Source organism: Cherax quadricarinatus, chromosome 66, assembly GCF_038502225.1.
Source record: "Cherax quadricarinatus isolate ZL_2023a chromosome 66, ASM3850222v1, whole genome shotgun sequence".
NCBI lineage: Eukaryota > Metazoa > Arthropoda > Malacostraca > Decapoda > Parastacidae > Cherax > Cherax quadricarinatus.
The window spans coordinates 5,132,419-5,150,374 of record NC_091357.1 but is presented as its reverse complement, the minus strand read 5'-3'; the positions used below and the strand labels follow the sequence as shown (position 1 = coordinate 5,150,374).

The 17,956-nt window shown below is 42.0% G+C and overlaps 1 protein-coding gene across 2 annotated transcripts in view; it reads left to right on the top strand.

The window, feature by feature from the left end:
* Positions 1-17,100: 17,100 nt before the first annotated feature.
* ProRS-m (prolyl-tRNA synthetase 2-like protein, mitochondrial) overlaps positions 17,101-17,956 on the top strand; it is a 33,750-nt gene continuing 32,894 nt past the window's right edge. For both annotated transcript variants that reach the window (XM_053799198.2, XM_053799199.2), the window contains exon 1: positions 17,101-17,391. In XM_053799198.2, coding sequence (XP_053655173.2) covers positions 17,227-17,391 — 165 coding nt within the window. In that variant the 5' untranslated portion in view covers positions 17,101-17,226. The remainder of the gene's footprint in view (positions 17,392-17,956) is intronic.

Sequence of the window (17,956 nt, the reverse complement as noted above, 5' to 3'; positions counted from 1 at the left end):
TACAAATTACGCACTGGGTAACACGTACTGTACTTACAAATTACGCACTGGGTAACACGTACCGTAATTACAAATTACGCACTGGGTAACACGTACCGTAATTACAAATTACGTACTGGGTAACACGTACCGTAATTACAAATTACGTACTGGGTAACACGTACCGTAATTACAAATTACGTACTGGGTAACACGTACCGTAATTACAAATTACGTACTGGGTAACACGTACTGTAATTACAAATTACGTACTGGGTAACACGTACCGTAATTACAAATTACGTACTGGGTAACACGTAATAATACTAACCAAAGTGATGATAACAGTCAAGACAATAAATAGTAATGAGAGGAAAGTAATGACTAACACTCGTCCCACACCACTTTATTCCCTCTCATACTCACCGCTCCCAATGCTCCCACTCCATACATAGTTTTAAGAAAAGGTATGATAAAAGCTTATGGAGCCGAGAGTGGACCTAGTAGCGACCAGTGAAGAGGCGGGGCCAGGAACTATGAATCGACCCCTGCAACCACAAATAGGTGAGTACAAGGAGGGGAGAAATCTAAATTCGACCCCAGGAAACAGAGCTAGCTATGTAGCTGAGTACATACACCCACCAACACTCGTACATAAACCTATATACACAGGAAACAGAGCTAGCTATCTAGCTGAGTACATACACCCACCAACACTCGTACATATACCTATATACACAGGAAACAGAGCTAGCTATGTAGCTGAGTACATACACCCACCAACACTCGTACATATACCTATATACACATATACCAGAACCAAAAATAAAAACATGAACCGAGGCCACGTATGCTTTTATTTGCTTGAAACCAGGTGGTGTTTTGTGCGAAAAAAAAAAGATGAACACAGACAAGTGAACATTCATTTTTAACTTCCAAAAGTTCCAATATATAGTCTGCCATTTTCACCGGAACCTCACTAAATACAAAATAAAAATAATAATAATAACTATATAACGAAACATATTTGAAACTAATTGAAAGTGACAGGAAATATACTGTAATAGTTAATTTTTCAAGTAGAAGATACTTAAAAAATTGGAAATTATAGGTCTCTACGAATATATTTTCCTAGCGAGCAAATTTTAAACACTGAAAAATGTGAAGAATTACTTTGACTCGACCATATATACACCGAGAATTTTATGTTTCAGTCTATATACACAGTTTATTTTAATCCCTATTTTAGGTACTGAAGTATTCTTGAGTGGTAGTGAACAGGCGATATTCAGCCTTAATGACCCTCGTGTAATAGTCTTTGAACTCCATTAACCACCCTAATACTCTGCCTAAGAATAAGTTGCGTCTTATCTGAGGTGAGGGACCTATCCTGCCTATCCCAATTTAAAGCTTAAACGCTTAATAAAGCTTCCAGCAAAGAACAAGAACGCACAATACCTTGACTGGAATAATACACAAATAACTACGCTTCCAGTCCCCTCAAGGGAGGCTTACTGATGCTGGTGAGGGGCTCTTGATCTAGGGAATTGAATCTGTGCTCCAGTTCCCTGAATTAAACCTAAATACCTTCCATCCCCCCCACAAGCGCTGTATAATCCTACGGGTTTAGCGCTCCCCCATGTAATAATAATAAGCTTCCAGCGTAGACTACTTAACCTAGCTATTAATACAATCATAACTAAATGCTAAACGCACTTACCCAAGTAAAGCCATCATACACAACCTCATTATAACATATTAAGTTTATTTAGGTACAGGCACACAAATACAGTTACACGTAAGTAAAATGTGTAAATTAACTAGGATAACCCGAAAAAAGTTAAAGTGGCTAAAGCCCAACAAATTATTATTACCATTAAATGGTATACAATATCTAAAATATGAACAAGATATATGTGAAGCATTTGGGTGTCTGTACACTCGTCTTGTTATTGTTGGGAAGTACTTTACCCGTAAGGGTTATAGAGCGCATGGAGAACGGAAGGTAATCAGGTTCAATCTCGGGAGAACAAGGGTAGCTCTAACTCCTTGGATCAAGAGCCCTCGAGCACTACATGTCAGCCCTCGTCCGAAGGGAGATCTCAGAGATTAACCTCAGTTTTCTTATGCAGCCTCATGGATGGATATGGGGTGAGTGGTCACCCCATACCCATCCTGTGAGTGGTCACCCCATACCCATCCTGTGGTTAGGTAAGATATGTCAGAAAACAGGACAAGTGTTTCCCGACGCAGGTCTTAGTCATGTAACCTGCCGCCGGAGCTTTTGGTCATCTGACCGAAACCTTCCCCTGGCTTACCGGTCCACCATTTAAAAATTATAATTATGATTTCAACTATCTTGGGGGTTGCATCCTGAGGGCGGCAGTCATCACAGGCACACCACAGGGTACAGGGACGAGGCTAAGCAACTTACAGGTTTTTTGCTCTAGATTACAGTAGTAATCTAGAATAAATCATTATTCTAGATTACAGTCGCAATCTAGAACAAATCATTATTCTAGATTATAGTCGTAATCTAGAATAAACCATTATTCTAGATTATAGTCGTAATCTAGAATAAACCATTATTCTAGATTATAGTCGTAATCTAGAATAAATCATTATTCTAGATTACAGTCGTAATCTAGAATAAATCATTATTCTAGATTATAGTCGTAATCTAGAATAAACCATTATTCTAGATTATAGTCGTAATCTAGAATAAACCATTATTCTAGATTATAGTCGTAATCTAGAATAAATCATTATTCTAGATTAGTCGCAACCTAGAATAAATCATTATTCTAAATTAGTCGTAATCTTGAATAAATCATTACTCTAGATTAGTCGTAATCTTGAATAATGACAAGTTAGGCAGGATAAAGTAAAAAAGGTTTCAAACGTGTTGCATCATGTCTGCTGCAGGAAAATGCTGCCGGAGGGGGAAGGAAGGGGAGAGGGGAGATGGGGGGGGGCAAGGCTCTTCCCTCGACAGTGAATTTGATTTACATGTTATCGCTTCAACCCAGACCCGAGCCTACCAGAGAGCTTCGTCCAATTTAAGAATCCTTCGTTCTCAAACTTCTCGATTTACAGAGCCTTGAGCATTACCAAAATATCATTCACAAATAAAACGTGATTATTCCATACTAGGAGACTCCAATGTTTTTACAAATTTTTCGTACGGGATTACATTTTTTTAATTGTGTCGGCTGAGAATAGACTGCATGTGCAGTGAATGTGGGAATTCATGAGAGGGGGGTCAGAGCGTGTGAGAAGGGATTAGGTAGTGCATGAGGAGGTGCAAGCAGCTGGTTGGGGACCAGCTGCTCCATCTCCCTGCACCAGCTGCCGACGCTACCCAATCCTGTTTCATTCCTGAGACTTTCATATTGCTTGTTATTACGTGTGGTGCTTGTGGTAATGCTGTAGTGGTGGCACCACCCTTGCAATGGTGGCATGCCTGTTGCAGTAGGCGCAGGCCTGTTTCCGTGGTGACAGGTGTATTGTGATGGTGACAGGCGTGTTCTGTGGTGACAGTCCTGTTGCAGTACTGGTAGGATTGTTACAGCGTTGGCAAGTAAGTTGCAGTATTATCAGGCTTGCTGCAGTATTACGAGGCTCATGAAGCTGAGCCGGTAATCCAGTTTACGCTTGGAGAGAAAACAGAATATTTCTTGACGTCCTTGTCCACATGTAGATACCACCATAAAATTCCAAGGCTACGGGCAGCCTACAAAAAACATGACTTGACATACTTCTGCCCTGGTCAAAATATTAAGACTAAACGAGGCATCGTCGCTTTTTTGTTAAGAGCATATATATGGTATTTGCACGAGAAATGCTCATACTTAAACCAAACCTTCACGAGCGACGCACGTGTACAACATTGGACCACCACCAGCCACTTGATGGAACGGAGCGACGCCCACTTAACAGGAAACCAGATACCTGCAGACAAAAATGCCCTCGAGTGACTATCTTCATTTCAGACAACTACACAAATCACAGTAGTGTTATTACGATTTAGCGAGTCACAATTAAACAGTTCAAAGGTAGCTTCATCTCTGGATTCCTCCTTTTCAAAACGATAAATTCCGGCCTTACCACTACTACTACTGCCATCATGAGTCAGTAGACCTACTGAAGTGTTCTTCTTTCCTACACTTCACCATGTTACCATTAAATATTCTCTATGTCCTTGAGTTTCAAGTATGAGATACATAGTAAAAACAAAAATTGACGTTGAGTATACAGAGGGGTTGCAAATAACGTACTGGACAACTATAGATAATCTACATCAAATTTCTATCACTCAATGATGTGCGTTTTATCGAGTGACAGAATTAAAGTGATAATAATGCACAAGTGCTTTATTTAACAACAGCATTAAAGCATATTGTCGGTATTTTATACCTTTCTTGCACAACTTGTCAGACACTGCAACATCATGGAATCTTGGTTCAGAGGACATCTACAAGGCCTTCACGGCTGCTACAACTAACCCATACCTTTGGGTAGGATCTACTTCCACTGGGGAATCCCGCCTACCAGTGACTATGCCCTCGTCTGCTACACGTCTTTATCCACTGACGCCTATATAACCGCCAGTCTTCTTGCCTTTGCTCCAGATTCTCCTCCACCACGATGTTGTGAACACTAACTCCAAGGCTGAGGGATTGATTACCTCATCTTTTGTATATAGTTCTACTGTCTTCTAATTATGTCCTAGAATCTGTATTGATGAATCTGGATGGCGAAACGTCTACAATAAAGATATCCAGATGTTGCACATGTGTCTTAAGTTTCACAGCATTAAAGCAGTTGTAGACAGGAAACCTTTTGGTATTTTCAGGCAGTGTTTTCCTTTTATTTGCGTGGAATTTCTAATCAGGCTGAGTAGTACACATGATGTATAAGCAGGTCTTTAAGCTTTAGATACCTAACATACCATTTTTTTTATAATGTTCTTGACTGCATACAAAATATACTACTTATACAATGCCAGTCACAGCATTATGCCGCTCCTCCCCCACTCACGTACCAAAACACATACCATGAAAGATTATAATATATACATTTGCACACTTTGAGGTTTTAATACTTGGCGCTGAGCCCTTTACGTTAATCACGTCCCTCAGCCATGTAGGAAGATTCTCACACAAATTCTTGAGGGTTTGGGTACGTATATTATTCCATGCCTCATGTAGAGCAGCCTCCAGCAGTGGGATGGAACTGATATCCTTGCCCAGTAAACTTCGTTCCACTAGTGACCAGAGGTTTTCAATAGGGTTTAGGTCTGGGAATTTCCTGGCCAGTCATTAAAGGACCTCACTTAACAGTCCTTAAGCCACTTAACTACAGATTTAGCAGTATGACACGGTGCACCGTCCTGCATAAAAACCGTAGCCCCACACTTGCCAAATGCCTCAGGTAAATTGTCACACAATAACTCCAGGTAATTATACTTGTTCATAAACTGTTTTTTTGGGAAGCACAATGAGTTCACCAACACTGAGCAGTGAAGCACCCCTAAACCATGAGAGTCTGGGTGTTTGGTGGTCCCACAGGAGTAGTGTGGGTCTAGCGGGTCACTACCTCTGGGCCGGTACACGTCCCCCACGGTTACAGATGACGGTGAAGGTTGCTTCATCACTCCAAAGTACTTCAGATCACTGATGAGGATTCCAGTGAAGATATTTCTTTGCATAATCCAGCCTATGTTTCTTCTGTGGCTTGGAGAGGATCGGTTTCTTAACCTGGGGGTGAATACTGTAGCCCAGTTCTGACACGTCTGTTAACAGTTTACAGACACCTCTGAGAGAATATGTGGCTTATTTTCTTTCAATTCTCTAGCAGTTATCTTAGGTGTACTCTCTAACTGCTTCTTTAACACAGTTAAGGTACGGTCTTCTTTGAGGGGCCAGGCCGAGGTTTGGAAGATGGTAACTCAACACCACCACCAGCCTTGAAACGTTGTTCCCAGTTCCTCACTGAACGCTCACACACACCAACATTCTCTACTATTTCTTTCTGGGCACTGAAATAGCCCTATGATGTGAGCTATAGTTTCAGATGTTAAAGACTTCCTGTTACCCATAATCAAACATGTATAGCCCCAAAACCAAATGGAACACCAGACAAAAGATGGGGCGGATGAGAGACAAAAGTGTAACACTTCCTCTCACCACGGCAGCTATGTGAGCACTAAGTCACTGTGGAGTGTGGCGGCAGGCTGTGACGTGTGCAAGCATGAGCAGTGAGGGGGTTGAAGAGGGTTGGAATAGTTTTAAAAATGCAGTATTAGAATGTGGGGCAGAAGTCTGTGGTTATAGGAGGGTGGGGGCAGGAGGAACAAGGAGTGATTGGTGGAATGATGAAGTAAAGGTTGTGATAAAAGCAGAAGTGTTATAAGAGTAGAGTATATGGAGAGTAAAAGAAAGGTGAAGAGAGTGGTGAGAGTGCAAAAGGAAAGCAGATGATAAAGTGGGAGAGGCACTGTCAAGAAATTTTAATGAAAATATGAAAAAAATTTGGAGTTAAACAAGTTAAGAAAGCCTAGGGAACAAATGGATTTGTCAGTTAAAAACAGAGTAGGGGAGTTAGTAGATGGGGAGAGGGAGGTTTTGGGTAGATGGCAAGAATATTTTGAGGAACTTTTAAATAAAATGTCGACGAAGAAAGGGAGGCAGTAATTTCATGCACTGGACAGGGAGGTATACCATCTTTTAGGAGTGAAGAACAGGATGTGAGTGTGGGGTAGGTGCGTGAGGCAATACCTAGAATGAAAGGGGGTGAAGCAGCTGGAACTGACGGGATCATGACAGAAGTGTTAAAAGCAGGGGGGGATAGTGTTGGAGTGGTTGGTATTTTTGTTTAATAAATGTATGAAAAAGGGGAAGGTACATAGAGATTGGCGGAGAGCATTATAGTCCCTTTATATAAAGGGAAGGGGGACAAAAGAGATTGTAAAAATTATAGAGGAATAAGTGTACTGAGTATACCAGGAAAAGTGTACGGTAGGGTTATAATTGAAAGAATTAGAGGTAAGACAGAATATAGGATTGCGGATGAGCAAGGTGGTTTCAGAGTGAGTAGGGGATGTGTAGATCAAGTGTTTACATTGAAGCATATATGTGAACAGTATTTAGATAAAGGTAGGGAAGTTTTTATTGCATTTATGGATTTAGAAAAGGCATATGATAGAGTGGATAGAGGAGCAATGTGGCAGATGTTGCAAGTATATGGAATAGGTGGTAAGTTACTAAATACTGTAAAGAGTTTTTATGAGGATAGTGAGGCTCAGGTTAGGGTGTGTAGAAGAGAGGGAGACTACTTCCCGGTAAAAGTAGGTCTTAGACAGGTATGTGTAATGTCACCATGGTTGTTTAATATATTTATAGATGGGGTTGTAAAAGTAAATGCTAGGGTGTTCGGGAGAGGGGTGGGATTAAATTATGGGGAATCAAATACAAAATGGGAATTGACACAGTTGCTTTTTGCTGATGATACTGTGCTTATGGGAGATTCTAAAGAAAAATTGCAAAGGTTAGTGGATGAGTTTGGGAGTGTGTGTAAAGGTAGAAAGTTGAAAGTGAACACAGAAAAGAGTAAGGTGATGAGGGTATCAAATGATTTAGATGAGGAGGAGTATGGAAGAAGTGAATGTTTTCAGATAATTGGGAGTTAACGTGTCGGCAGATGGATTTATAAAGGATGAGGTTAATCATAGAATTAATGAGGGAAAAATGGCGAGTGGTGCATTGAGGTATATGTGGAGACAAAAAACATTATCTATGGAGGCAAAGAAGGGAATGTATGAAAGTATAGTAGTACCAACACTCTTGTACGGGTGTGAAGCTTGGGTTGTGAATGCAGCAGCGAGAAGGTGCTTGGAGGCAGTGGAGATGTCCTGTCTAAGGGCAATGTGCGGTGTAAATATTATGCAGAAAATTCGGAGAAGGTGTGGAGTTAATGAAAATATTAGTCAGAGGGCTGAAGAGGGGTTGTTGAGGTGGTTTGGTCATTTAGAGAGAATGGATCAAAGTAGAATGACATGGAGAGCATTTAAATCTGTAGGGATAGGAAGGCGGGGTAGGGGTCGTCCTCGAAAAGGTTGGAAGGAAGGGGTAAGGGAGGTTTTGTGGGCGAGGGGCTTGGACTTCCAGCAGGTGTGCGTGAGCGTGTTCGATAGGAATGGAGACAAATGGTATTTGGGACCTGACGATCTGTTGGAGTGTGAGCAGGGTAATATTTAGCGAAGGGATTCTGGGAAACCGGTTATTTTTATATAGCCGGACTTGAGTCCTGGAAATGGGAAGTACAATGCCTGCACTCTAAAGGAGGGGTTTGGGATATTGGCAGTTTGGAGGGATATGTTGTGTATCTTTATATGTGTATGCTTCTAAACTGTTGTGTTCTGAGCACCTCTGCAAAAACAGTGATTATGTATGAGTGAGGTGAAAGAGTTGAATGATGAAAGTATTTTCTTTTTGGGGATTTTCTTTCCTTTTTGGGTCACCCTGCCTCACACACACACACTCGCCTATTTGGCGAGTGTGTGTGTTTGTGTGTGTACTCACCTAGTTGAGGTTGCAGGGGTCGAGTCCAAGCTCCTGGTCCTGCCTCTTCACTGGTCGCTACTAGGTCACTCTCCCTGAACCGTGAGCTTTATCATACCTCTGCTTAAAGCTATGTATGGATCCCGCCTCCACTACATCGCTTCCCAAACTATTCCACTTCCTGACTACTCTGCCACTGAAGAAATACTTCCTAACATCCCTGTGATTCATCTATGTCTTCAACTTCCAACTGTGTCCCATCTCTGGAACATTCTGTCTTTGTCCACCTTGTCAATTCCTCTCAGTATTTTGTATGTCGTTATCATGTCCCCCCTATCTTTCTTGTCCTCCAGTGTCGTCAGGTCGATTTCCCTTAACCTCTCCTCGTAGGACATACCTCTTAGCTCTGGGACTAGTCTTGTTGCAAACCTTTGCACTTTCTCTAGTTTCTTGACGTGCTTGGCTAGATGTGGGTTCCAAACTGGTGCCGCATACTCCAATATGGGCCTAACGTACACGGTGTACAGGGTCCTGAACGATTCCTTATTAAGATGTCGGAATGCTGTTCTGAGGTTTGCTAGGCGCCCATATGCTGCAGCAGTTATTTGGTTGATGTGCGCTTCAGATGTGTCTGGTGTTATACTCACCCCAAGATCTTTTTCCTTGAGTGAGGTTTGTAGTCTCTGGCTCCCTAGACTGTACTCAGTCTGCAGTCTTCTTTGCCCTTCCCCAATCTTCATGACTTTGCACTTGGTGGGGTTGAACTCCAGGAGCCAATTGCTGGACCATTTCTGCAGCCTGTCCAGATCCCTTTGTACTTCTGCCTGGTCTTCGATCGAATGAATTCTTCTCATCAACTTCACGTCATCTGCAAACAGGGACACTTCGGAGTCTATTCCTTCCGTCATGTTCACAAATACCAGAAACAGCACTGGTCCTAGGACTGACGCCTGTGGGACCCCGCTGGTCACAGGCGCCCACTCTGACACCTCGCCACGTACCATGACTCGCTGCTGTCTTCCTGACAAGTATTCGCTGATCCATTGTGGTGCCTTCCCTGTTATCCCTGCTTGGTCCTCCAGTTTTTGCACTAATCTCTTGTGTGAAACTGTGTCAAACGCCTTCTTGCAGTCCAAGAAAATACAATCCACCCAACCCTCCCTCTCTTGTCTTACTGCTGTCACCCTGTCACAGAACTCCAGTAGGTTTTTGACAGAATTTCCCGTCCCTGAAACCATGTTGGCTGCTGTTGATGAGATCATTCCTCTCTAGGTGTTCCACTACTCTTTTCCTGATAATCTTCTCCATGACTTTGCATACTATACATGTCAGTGACACTGGTCTGTGTAGTGTGTGTGTGTGTGTGTGTGTGTGTGTGTGTGTGTGTGTGTGTGTGTGTGTGTGTGTGTGTGTGTGTGTGTCGTGTCGTGTCGAATAGGTAAAATTGGTCAGTTAGCAAGAACTCATTTAAGCCCTTTCTAAATTTTCCTCTTAAACGTTTAAAGAAATACTTTCTACATTTATGGTAATGTAAAAATTAATAATTTTGTACCAAAAGAACCTTAGAAAACTTACCTAACCTTATTATAACAAGCACAATTTAATTTAGCCTAATCCAACTAAATATATTTTTAAAACGTTTACAATACTTTAATAAATACACAAAACGAAATATGTTTTTTTTCGTTAGGTTCAGAATGATTTTTTGCTAAATTATTACCTAAATTTTCGCTTGCCTATTTGGCAAGAACAACATTGCTATTTAAGCTAAAATGGCAAGTTTTACTTATTCGGCACGACACATACATATCGTACTAAATAAGCCGAACTTACCGAATTGGCCAAACGCTCTTAAAAATTAAACTTATCCCCCCAAAATTTACAAATAGCAATTTTTTTCATTAACAAAGATATAATGGTTTTTATTATTTTACCAAAACTTAGAAACCTCACCTAACCCCTAAAGGGGGCTAAATTCTGTTATATATGTATCATTGGTCAACTTAAATATATTTAATATTACATTAATTCTATATGTTTTTTTCGTTATGCTCAGATCGATTTCCGCTGATTTATGGCAAAAACTAATTTTTATTCGGTATACTGAATCCAGGAAGGAAAAAAAGGCTGGTAACAAGTGACAAATCGTACACCAGCTCAAAACACTTTTGGAGCGGAGGCATGGTCAGTAGCCTCCACTCCAAAAAAAAACAGACCTTAGTACCAAAAAAGCGCCCCTCCCCCATATACCATCAATACGACGACTTTTATCTATGCAAATATACAGGGTCTAAAGCCAGCAACGAACAGAATACCTTTCATCAGTGGACTGCTCACAGTGTCAAACGCAATGTTTGCGGCATTCACAGAGACCCACATCAAGAATCACTTTGACAACTAAATAAGGATCCCAAGTTACAACCTATTCAGATGCAACAGAGTAAACAGGCAACACAGTGGGGGAAGGAGTGGCCTATATGCCAGTCACTCATTTGCTCGGAACTACTAAACACCTCAAATGTAGTTGAAGATTTGGCAGTAAAGATCGAAAACCAAAACATTGTCATTGTGGTTGTATACAAGCCTCCAGATACAGCTTCACAGTAATTCCAGGAACAGCTTTTGAAAACTGACCACTGTCTGGAAAATCTTCCAACTCCTGCCCCAAACAGCTTGCTGCGGGGGATTTCAACTTGCGACACAAAATTGCGGAATGCAGTAAATAATGTTTTAGCAGAGATAACCCCAGGAGGCAGCTCAGATGAAAATTCACACACAGAGCTATTAAATCTCTGCACCAAATTCACCTTAAACCAGCAAATAATAGAGCCAATAAGATTGGAGAATACCCTGGAGCTCATCTTCACCAACAATGATCTGGTACGTAATATAACCGTATCAAAGACAAAACACTCAGATCACAACATAGAGGTACAGACATGTATGTGCAGGGCTCCTGACCAGGAAAATGTGATCAGTAATGAAGGTGCCTTCAACAAATTCAACTTCAATAACAAAAACATACAGTAGGAACAAGACAACCATGTCCTAAATGAAACAAAGAGGGAAGATATCCTAAATGACATGGCTCCGTACCTTTGCCTAGAAAAAACAACTCTGACACTTGAGGTATGGGCAAGGCACATTCCTTTAAGAAGAATAGAAGATGTAAACTAGCAAATATCAAACTTAAAATTAAGGAATCATACAGCAGACAAGACACTGAGGAAGAACTAAAAACTATATACGAAACTGAAAGAAACCCAAACTATTTTTTTTTGTTTTATGCCATATCTAAGGCAAAAAGAACATCCACTATTGGACCTCTGTTTAGACGAGATGAGACCTACACAGATGACAGCAAAGATGTGAATGAGATACTTTAGTCCTAGTTTGACTCACCATTTCGAGTCGCTAACCAGACAGAGTCGAAAACCTACATGAATTTTTTTATGATCGAGACTCAAAATTTGGTCAATTCAAAAATCTCTGATATTATCCTAACACCACATGACTGAAAATGCAATAAATGACATGCCCATGCACTCAACCCCAGGCCCAGGCTCATGGAACTCAGTGTTCATCAAGAATGGCAATAAGCCCCTCTCACGTGCTCTCAGCATTCTATGGAGAGGGAGCATGGACACCAAATTCAACTTCAATAACAAAAACATAAAGTGGGACCAAGTAAACCAAGTCCTAACCGATATAAGCTGGGAAGATATACTAAGCAACACAGACCCCAACTTATGCCTAGAACAGATTAACTTGGTGGCACTCGATGTATGCACAAGACTTATTCCTCTAAGAAAAAGGAGGAGTAGATGTAAAATAGAAAGAGACATGCGCTCTCTTTACAGGCGACGGAAAAGAATAACAGAGCGGCTAAAAGAGGTCAATCTATCTGAAATGCGTAGGGAGACACTGGTCAGAGAAATAGCAAACATCGAACTTAAGCTAAAGGAATCTTATAGGAGTCAGGAATCGCGGGAAGAACTAAAAGCCATAAATGAAATCGAAAGAAACCCAAAGTATTTCTTCTCCTATGCCAAATCAAAGTCGAGAACAACGTCCAGTATTGGGCCCTTACTTAAACAAGATGGGTCCTACACAGATGACAGCAAGAAAATGAGTGAGCTACTCAAGTCCCAATATGACTCAGTTTTTAGCAAGCCACTAACCAGACTGAGAGTCGAAGATCAAAATGAATTTTTTATGAGAGAGCCACAGAATTTGGTTAACACAAGCCTATCTGATGTTATCCTGACGCCAAATGACTTCGAACAGGCGATAAATGACATGCCCATGCACTCTGCCCCAGGGCCAGACTCATGGAACTCCGTGTTCATCAAAAACTGCAAGAAGCCCCTATCACGAGCCTTTACCATCCTATGGAGAGGGAGCATGGACACGGGGGTCGTCCCACAGTTACTAAAAACAACAGATATAGCCCCACTCCACAAAGGGGGCAGTAAAGCAACAGCAAAGAACTACAGACCGATAGCACTAACATCCCATATAAAAATCTTTGAAAGAGTCCTAAGAAACAAGATCACCACCCATCTAGAAACCCATCAGTTACACGACCCAGGGCAACATGGGTTTAGAACAGGTCGCTCCTGTCTGTCTCAACTATTGGATCACTACGACAAGGTCCTAGATGCACTAGAAGACAAAAAGAATGCAGATGTAATATATACAGACTTTGCAAAAGCCTTCGACAAGTGTGACCATGGCGTAATAGCGCACAAAATGCGTGCTAAAGGAATAACAGGAAAAGTCGGTCGATGGATCTATAATTTCCTCACTAACAGAACACAGAGTAGTAATAGTCAACAGAGTAAAGTCCGAGGCAGGCACGGTGAAAAGCTCTGTTCCACAAGGCACAGTATTCGCTCCCATCTTGTTCCTCATCCTCATATCTGACATAGACAAGGATGTCAGCCACAGCACCGTGTCTTCCTTTGCAGATGACACCCGAATCTGCATGACAGTGTCTTCCATTGCAGACACTGCAAGGCTCCAGGCGGACATCAACCAAATCTTTCAGTGGGCTGCAGAAAACAATATGAAGTTCAACGATGAGAAATTTCAATTACTCAGATATGGTAAACACGAGGAAATTAAATCTTCATCAGAGTACAAAACAAATTCTGGCCACAAAATAGAGCGAAACACCAACGTCAAAGACCTGGGAGTGATCATGTCGGAGGATCTCACCTTCAAGGACAATAACATTGTATCGATCGCATCTGCTAGAAAAATGACAGGATGGATAATGAGAACCTTCAAAACGAGGGATGCCAAGCCCATGATGACACTCTTCAGGTCACTTGTTCTATCTAGGCTGGAATATTGCTGCACACTAACAGCACCTTTCAAGGCAGGTGAAATTGCCGACCTAGAAAATGTACAGAGAACCTTCACGGCGCGCATAACGGAGATAAAACACCTCAATTACTGGGAGCGCTTGAGGTTCCTGAACCTGTATTCCCTGGAACGCAGGCGGGAGAGATACATGATTATATACACCTGGAAAATCCTAGAGGGACTAGTACCGAACTTGCACACGAAAATCACTCACTCCGAAAGCAAAAGACTTGGCAGACGATGCAACACCCCCCTAATGAAAAAAGGGGTGTCACTAGCACGTTAAGAGACCATACAATAAGTGTCAGGGGCCCGAGACTGTTCAACTGCCTCCCAGCATACATAAGGGGGATTACCAACAGACCCCTGGCAGTCTTCAAGCTGGCACTGGACAAGCACCTAAAGTCGGTTCCTGATCAGCCGGGCTGTGGCTCGTACGTTGGTTTGCGTGCAGCCAACAGTAACAGCCTGGTTGATCAGGCTCTGATCCACCAGGAGGCCTGGTCACAGACCGGGCCGCGGGGGCGTTGACCCCCGGAATTCTCTCCAGGTAAACTCCAGGTAAACACAGGAGTCATCCCACAGTCACTAAAAACAACAGACATAGCCCCCCTCCTCAAAGGTGGCAGTAAAGCAATTGCAGAGAATTACAGATCTATAACACTAACGTCCTATATCATAAAAATCTTTGAAAGGGTTCTAAGAAGCAAAACCGCCACCCACCTAGATATCCATCAGTTACACAACCCAGGGCAACGTGGGTTTAGAGCAGGGCACTCCTACCTGTCCCAACTACTGGATCACTATGACAAGGTCTTAGATGAACTGGAGGACAAACAAAATACAGTAGTAGTATACACAGACTTTGTGAAAGCCTTCGACAAGTGCGACCATGGTGAAATAGCGCACAAAATGCGTGATAAAGGAATAACAGGAAAAGTTGGTAGATGGATCTACAACTTCCTAACAAACAGAACAGAAAGAGTACTAGTATTATTATTATAATCAAAAAGAAGCGCTAAGCCACAAGTACTATACAGCAAGAGTACTAGTAAACAGAGTAAAATTTGAGGTAGCCACAGAGAAAAGTTTTATTCCACAAGGCACAGTACTCGCCCCCATCCTGTTCCTTATCCTCATATCTGAGAGATGTAAGCCACACCACCTTGTCTTCCTTTGTGAATGACACCCGAATTTGCATCAGTGTCATCCAACGATGACACAAAGACTCCAATCGGACATCAACCAAATCTTTACATGGGCCGCGGAAAATAATATGAAAATTCAATGAAGAGAAATTTCAATTACTCCAACATGGAAAACTCAAGGAAATTAAGTGTATCGGAGTATAAAACAAACTCCAGTCACACAATAGAGCGAAAAACTATTGTGAAGGACCTGGGAGTGATAATGTCAGAGGATCTCACTTCCAGAGATCACAACAATGTATCTACCACATTTGCTAGGAAAATGACAGGATGGATAATGAGAACCTTCAAAAACTAGGTATGCCAAGCCCATGATGATTTTCTTCAAATCGCTTGTTCTCTCTAGACTGAAATATTGCCGCATACTAACGGCCCCTTCCTAAGCAGGTGAAACTGAAGACCTGGAGAATACAGAAAACTTTCACAGCACACGTAAATACGATAAAGCACCTAAACTACTGGGAACGCAGGCGAGAAAGATGCATGATAATATACACTTTGAAAATCCTAGAGGGACTAGTCCCAAGTTTGCACACGAAAATGACTCCCTACAAAAGCAAAAGACTGTGCAGGAGATGCAACATCCCACGCATTGAAAAGCATGGGAGCCACGAGTACACAATAAGTTTCGGGGGCCCAAGACTGCTCAACTGTCTCCCAGCATACATAAGGGGGATTACAAACAGACCCCCGGCTGTCTTCAAGGTGCTGGACAGGCACCTAAAGTCAGTACCTGATCAGCCGGGCTGTGGTTAGTACGTCGGTTTGCGTGCAGCCAACAGTAACAGCCTGGTTGATCAGGCTCTAATCCACCACGAGGTCTGATCACAGACCGAGCCGCGGGGGCGTTCATCCCCGAAACCCTCTCCAGGCATTCTTATGCTTCTGTATTAGCGCATGCTTTTGGCTTGGTTGATGGTGTCTTCAGCTCACATTTAAGAGTCTGAGGATCGATCTGGGCACGGGTGAAACGTTGGGCATGTTTCCTTGGACCTGCTGGCTGCTGCCCTTGTTCACCTAGCAGTAAGTAGGTACCTGGATGCTAGACGACTGATGTGGGTCACATCGTGAGGGAGATTAACCAAAGATGCCCGAAATGCTCTGTACTTGTAGAAATAAAGATTTTTATGAAATGCAGAGGCCATCCCAATCCCAGCCTGGAGTTGAGAGAGCACCATATAATGTCAAACTGAATATGCTCCTACAGGTTGGCATCAGGGAGAAGAGAAAAACAAAAGAAAATAAGAAGCTTAGAAAAGAAAAGAGAAGGGGTTCACTTCCCTCAATTACTAATATACGCTGCCACCACTCGCTCTTAATAGAAGATTTGAAAGGAAATAACATTTCAGCAGAAGAGACAATAGTGGGCTAGAGCAGGAATACATTACCTTGTACTATAGCAGCTCTCATTCCAACACAAAAAATTACATTACCTTGGACTATCGAAGCTCTTATCCCAATACAAAAACTTCATTACCTTGAACTATCGCAGTCCTTATCCCAAACAAGAACTACATTCCCTTGGCCTATCACAGTCCTTATCCCAAACGCTAACTACATTCTCCTGGGCCATTTGAGCCCTTGACCATTTGTTTGTCGTCTGCAGCGGTACTTGAGTGTAGACGTGCTCACTCGGTGAGCGATACTCCTGGTTCTGCAGGTCCTTAGGCCTAGTCTCTACCTGATCTAACTTACATATTTCATCATCTCGTTTTTACCTCACAATAAAACCGTTTCCTTCATAATTTCTCGCCCATAGTTTGAGCAATATATTTTCCCCTGGTCTGGGCAATTAGATGTTTCAAGGACCCCGAATGGAAACAAGTCACTGACTTTTAGGGGGGATATCCTATGATAACCCCTATGATAATTGCACTTATGTGTACGTGTGTCTAAATAAACTTCGTTACTTAATAATATTTATTATTAAATAATTATTACTAGAGGATGAAGGACTCAAATAAGAGGCACAGTTCGGCGACCCTTAACAACCCCAACAACAACAACAAGATAGTTTTGAGCAAACTATTGTTCCAATCATCTTGAAAAGGAGGAGATATTTTATATCTGTGTTCTTCATCGAAATCCGTCATTAGGAAGAGAGAAGAATGACGAAAACATTACAAGTGTTCAAGAGTCGAGGACTGTACAAGAACCTGATATGTAATGGTCGGAGTCATCACTTCAGGGTGTCTGAGCTCTTTCAACCTCTCAGTGTTATACCACGAAACGCCAAACTGAAGAACTTAGAAGATACATCCCTTTCCCAGAAAGTAATATATAGGCCCAACTACACTGATGTTAAAAAAATAGTTTTCAGTGGGGAAAGGGTACAACAAACAGGTTGTAAATAAGGTTTTTCTCAATGAAATGTTTCAAGTACAGAGTACGTACCTTCCAGGGAGGTTCCTTGATGCCAGTGAAAGGCTCTTGATTCAATGTATTGCACCTGCCATTCCCTTCCCTGGACTGAACCTGAATGCCTCCTCTTCCCAGCATACATAAGGGAAATCACCAATAGACCCCTGGCTGTTTTCAAGAGGGAGCTGGACAGATACCTAAAGTCAGTACCTGATCAGCCGGGCTGTGGTTCGTACGTTGGACTATGTGCGGCCAGCAGTAACAGCCTGGTTGATTAGGCCCTGATCTACCAGGAGGCCTGGTCATGGACTGGACTGCTCTTATATTTCCTCACTGAGAACTAGACATATCCTAGAAATGTAATATTCATGGTGTAATTCAACCACTATTTACAAAAAGCCAGTAGTATGTCATGGCACAGAAAATTATTATGTATGATTAGTGCGTGTTTGCCTATGGGAAATTTATTTGTAAATA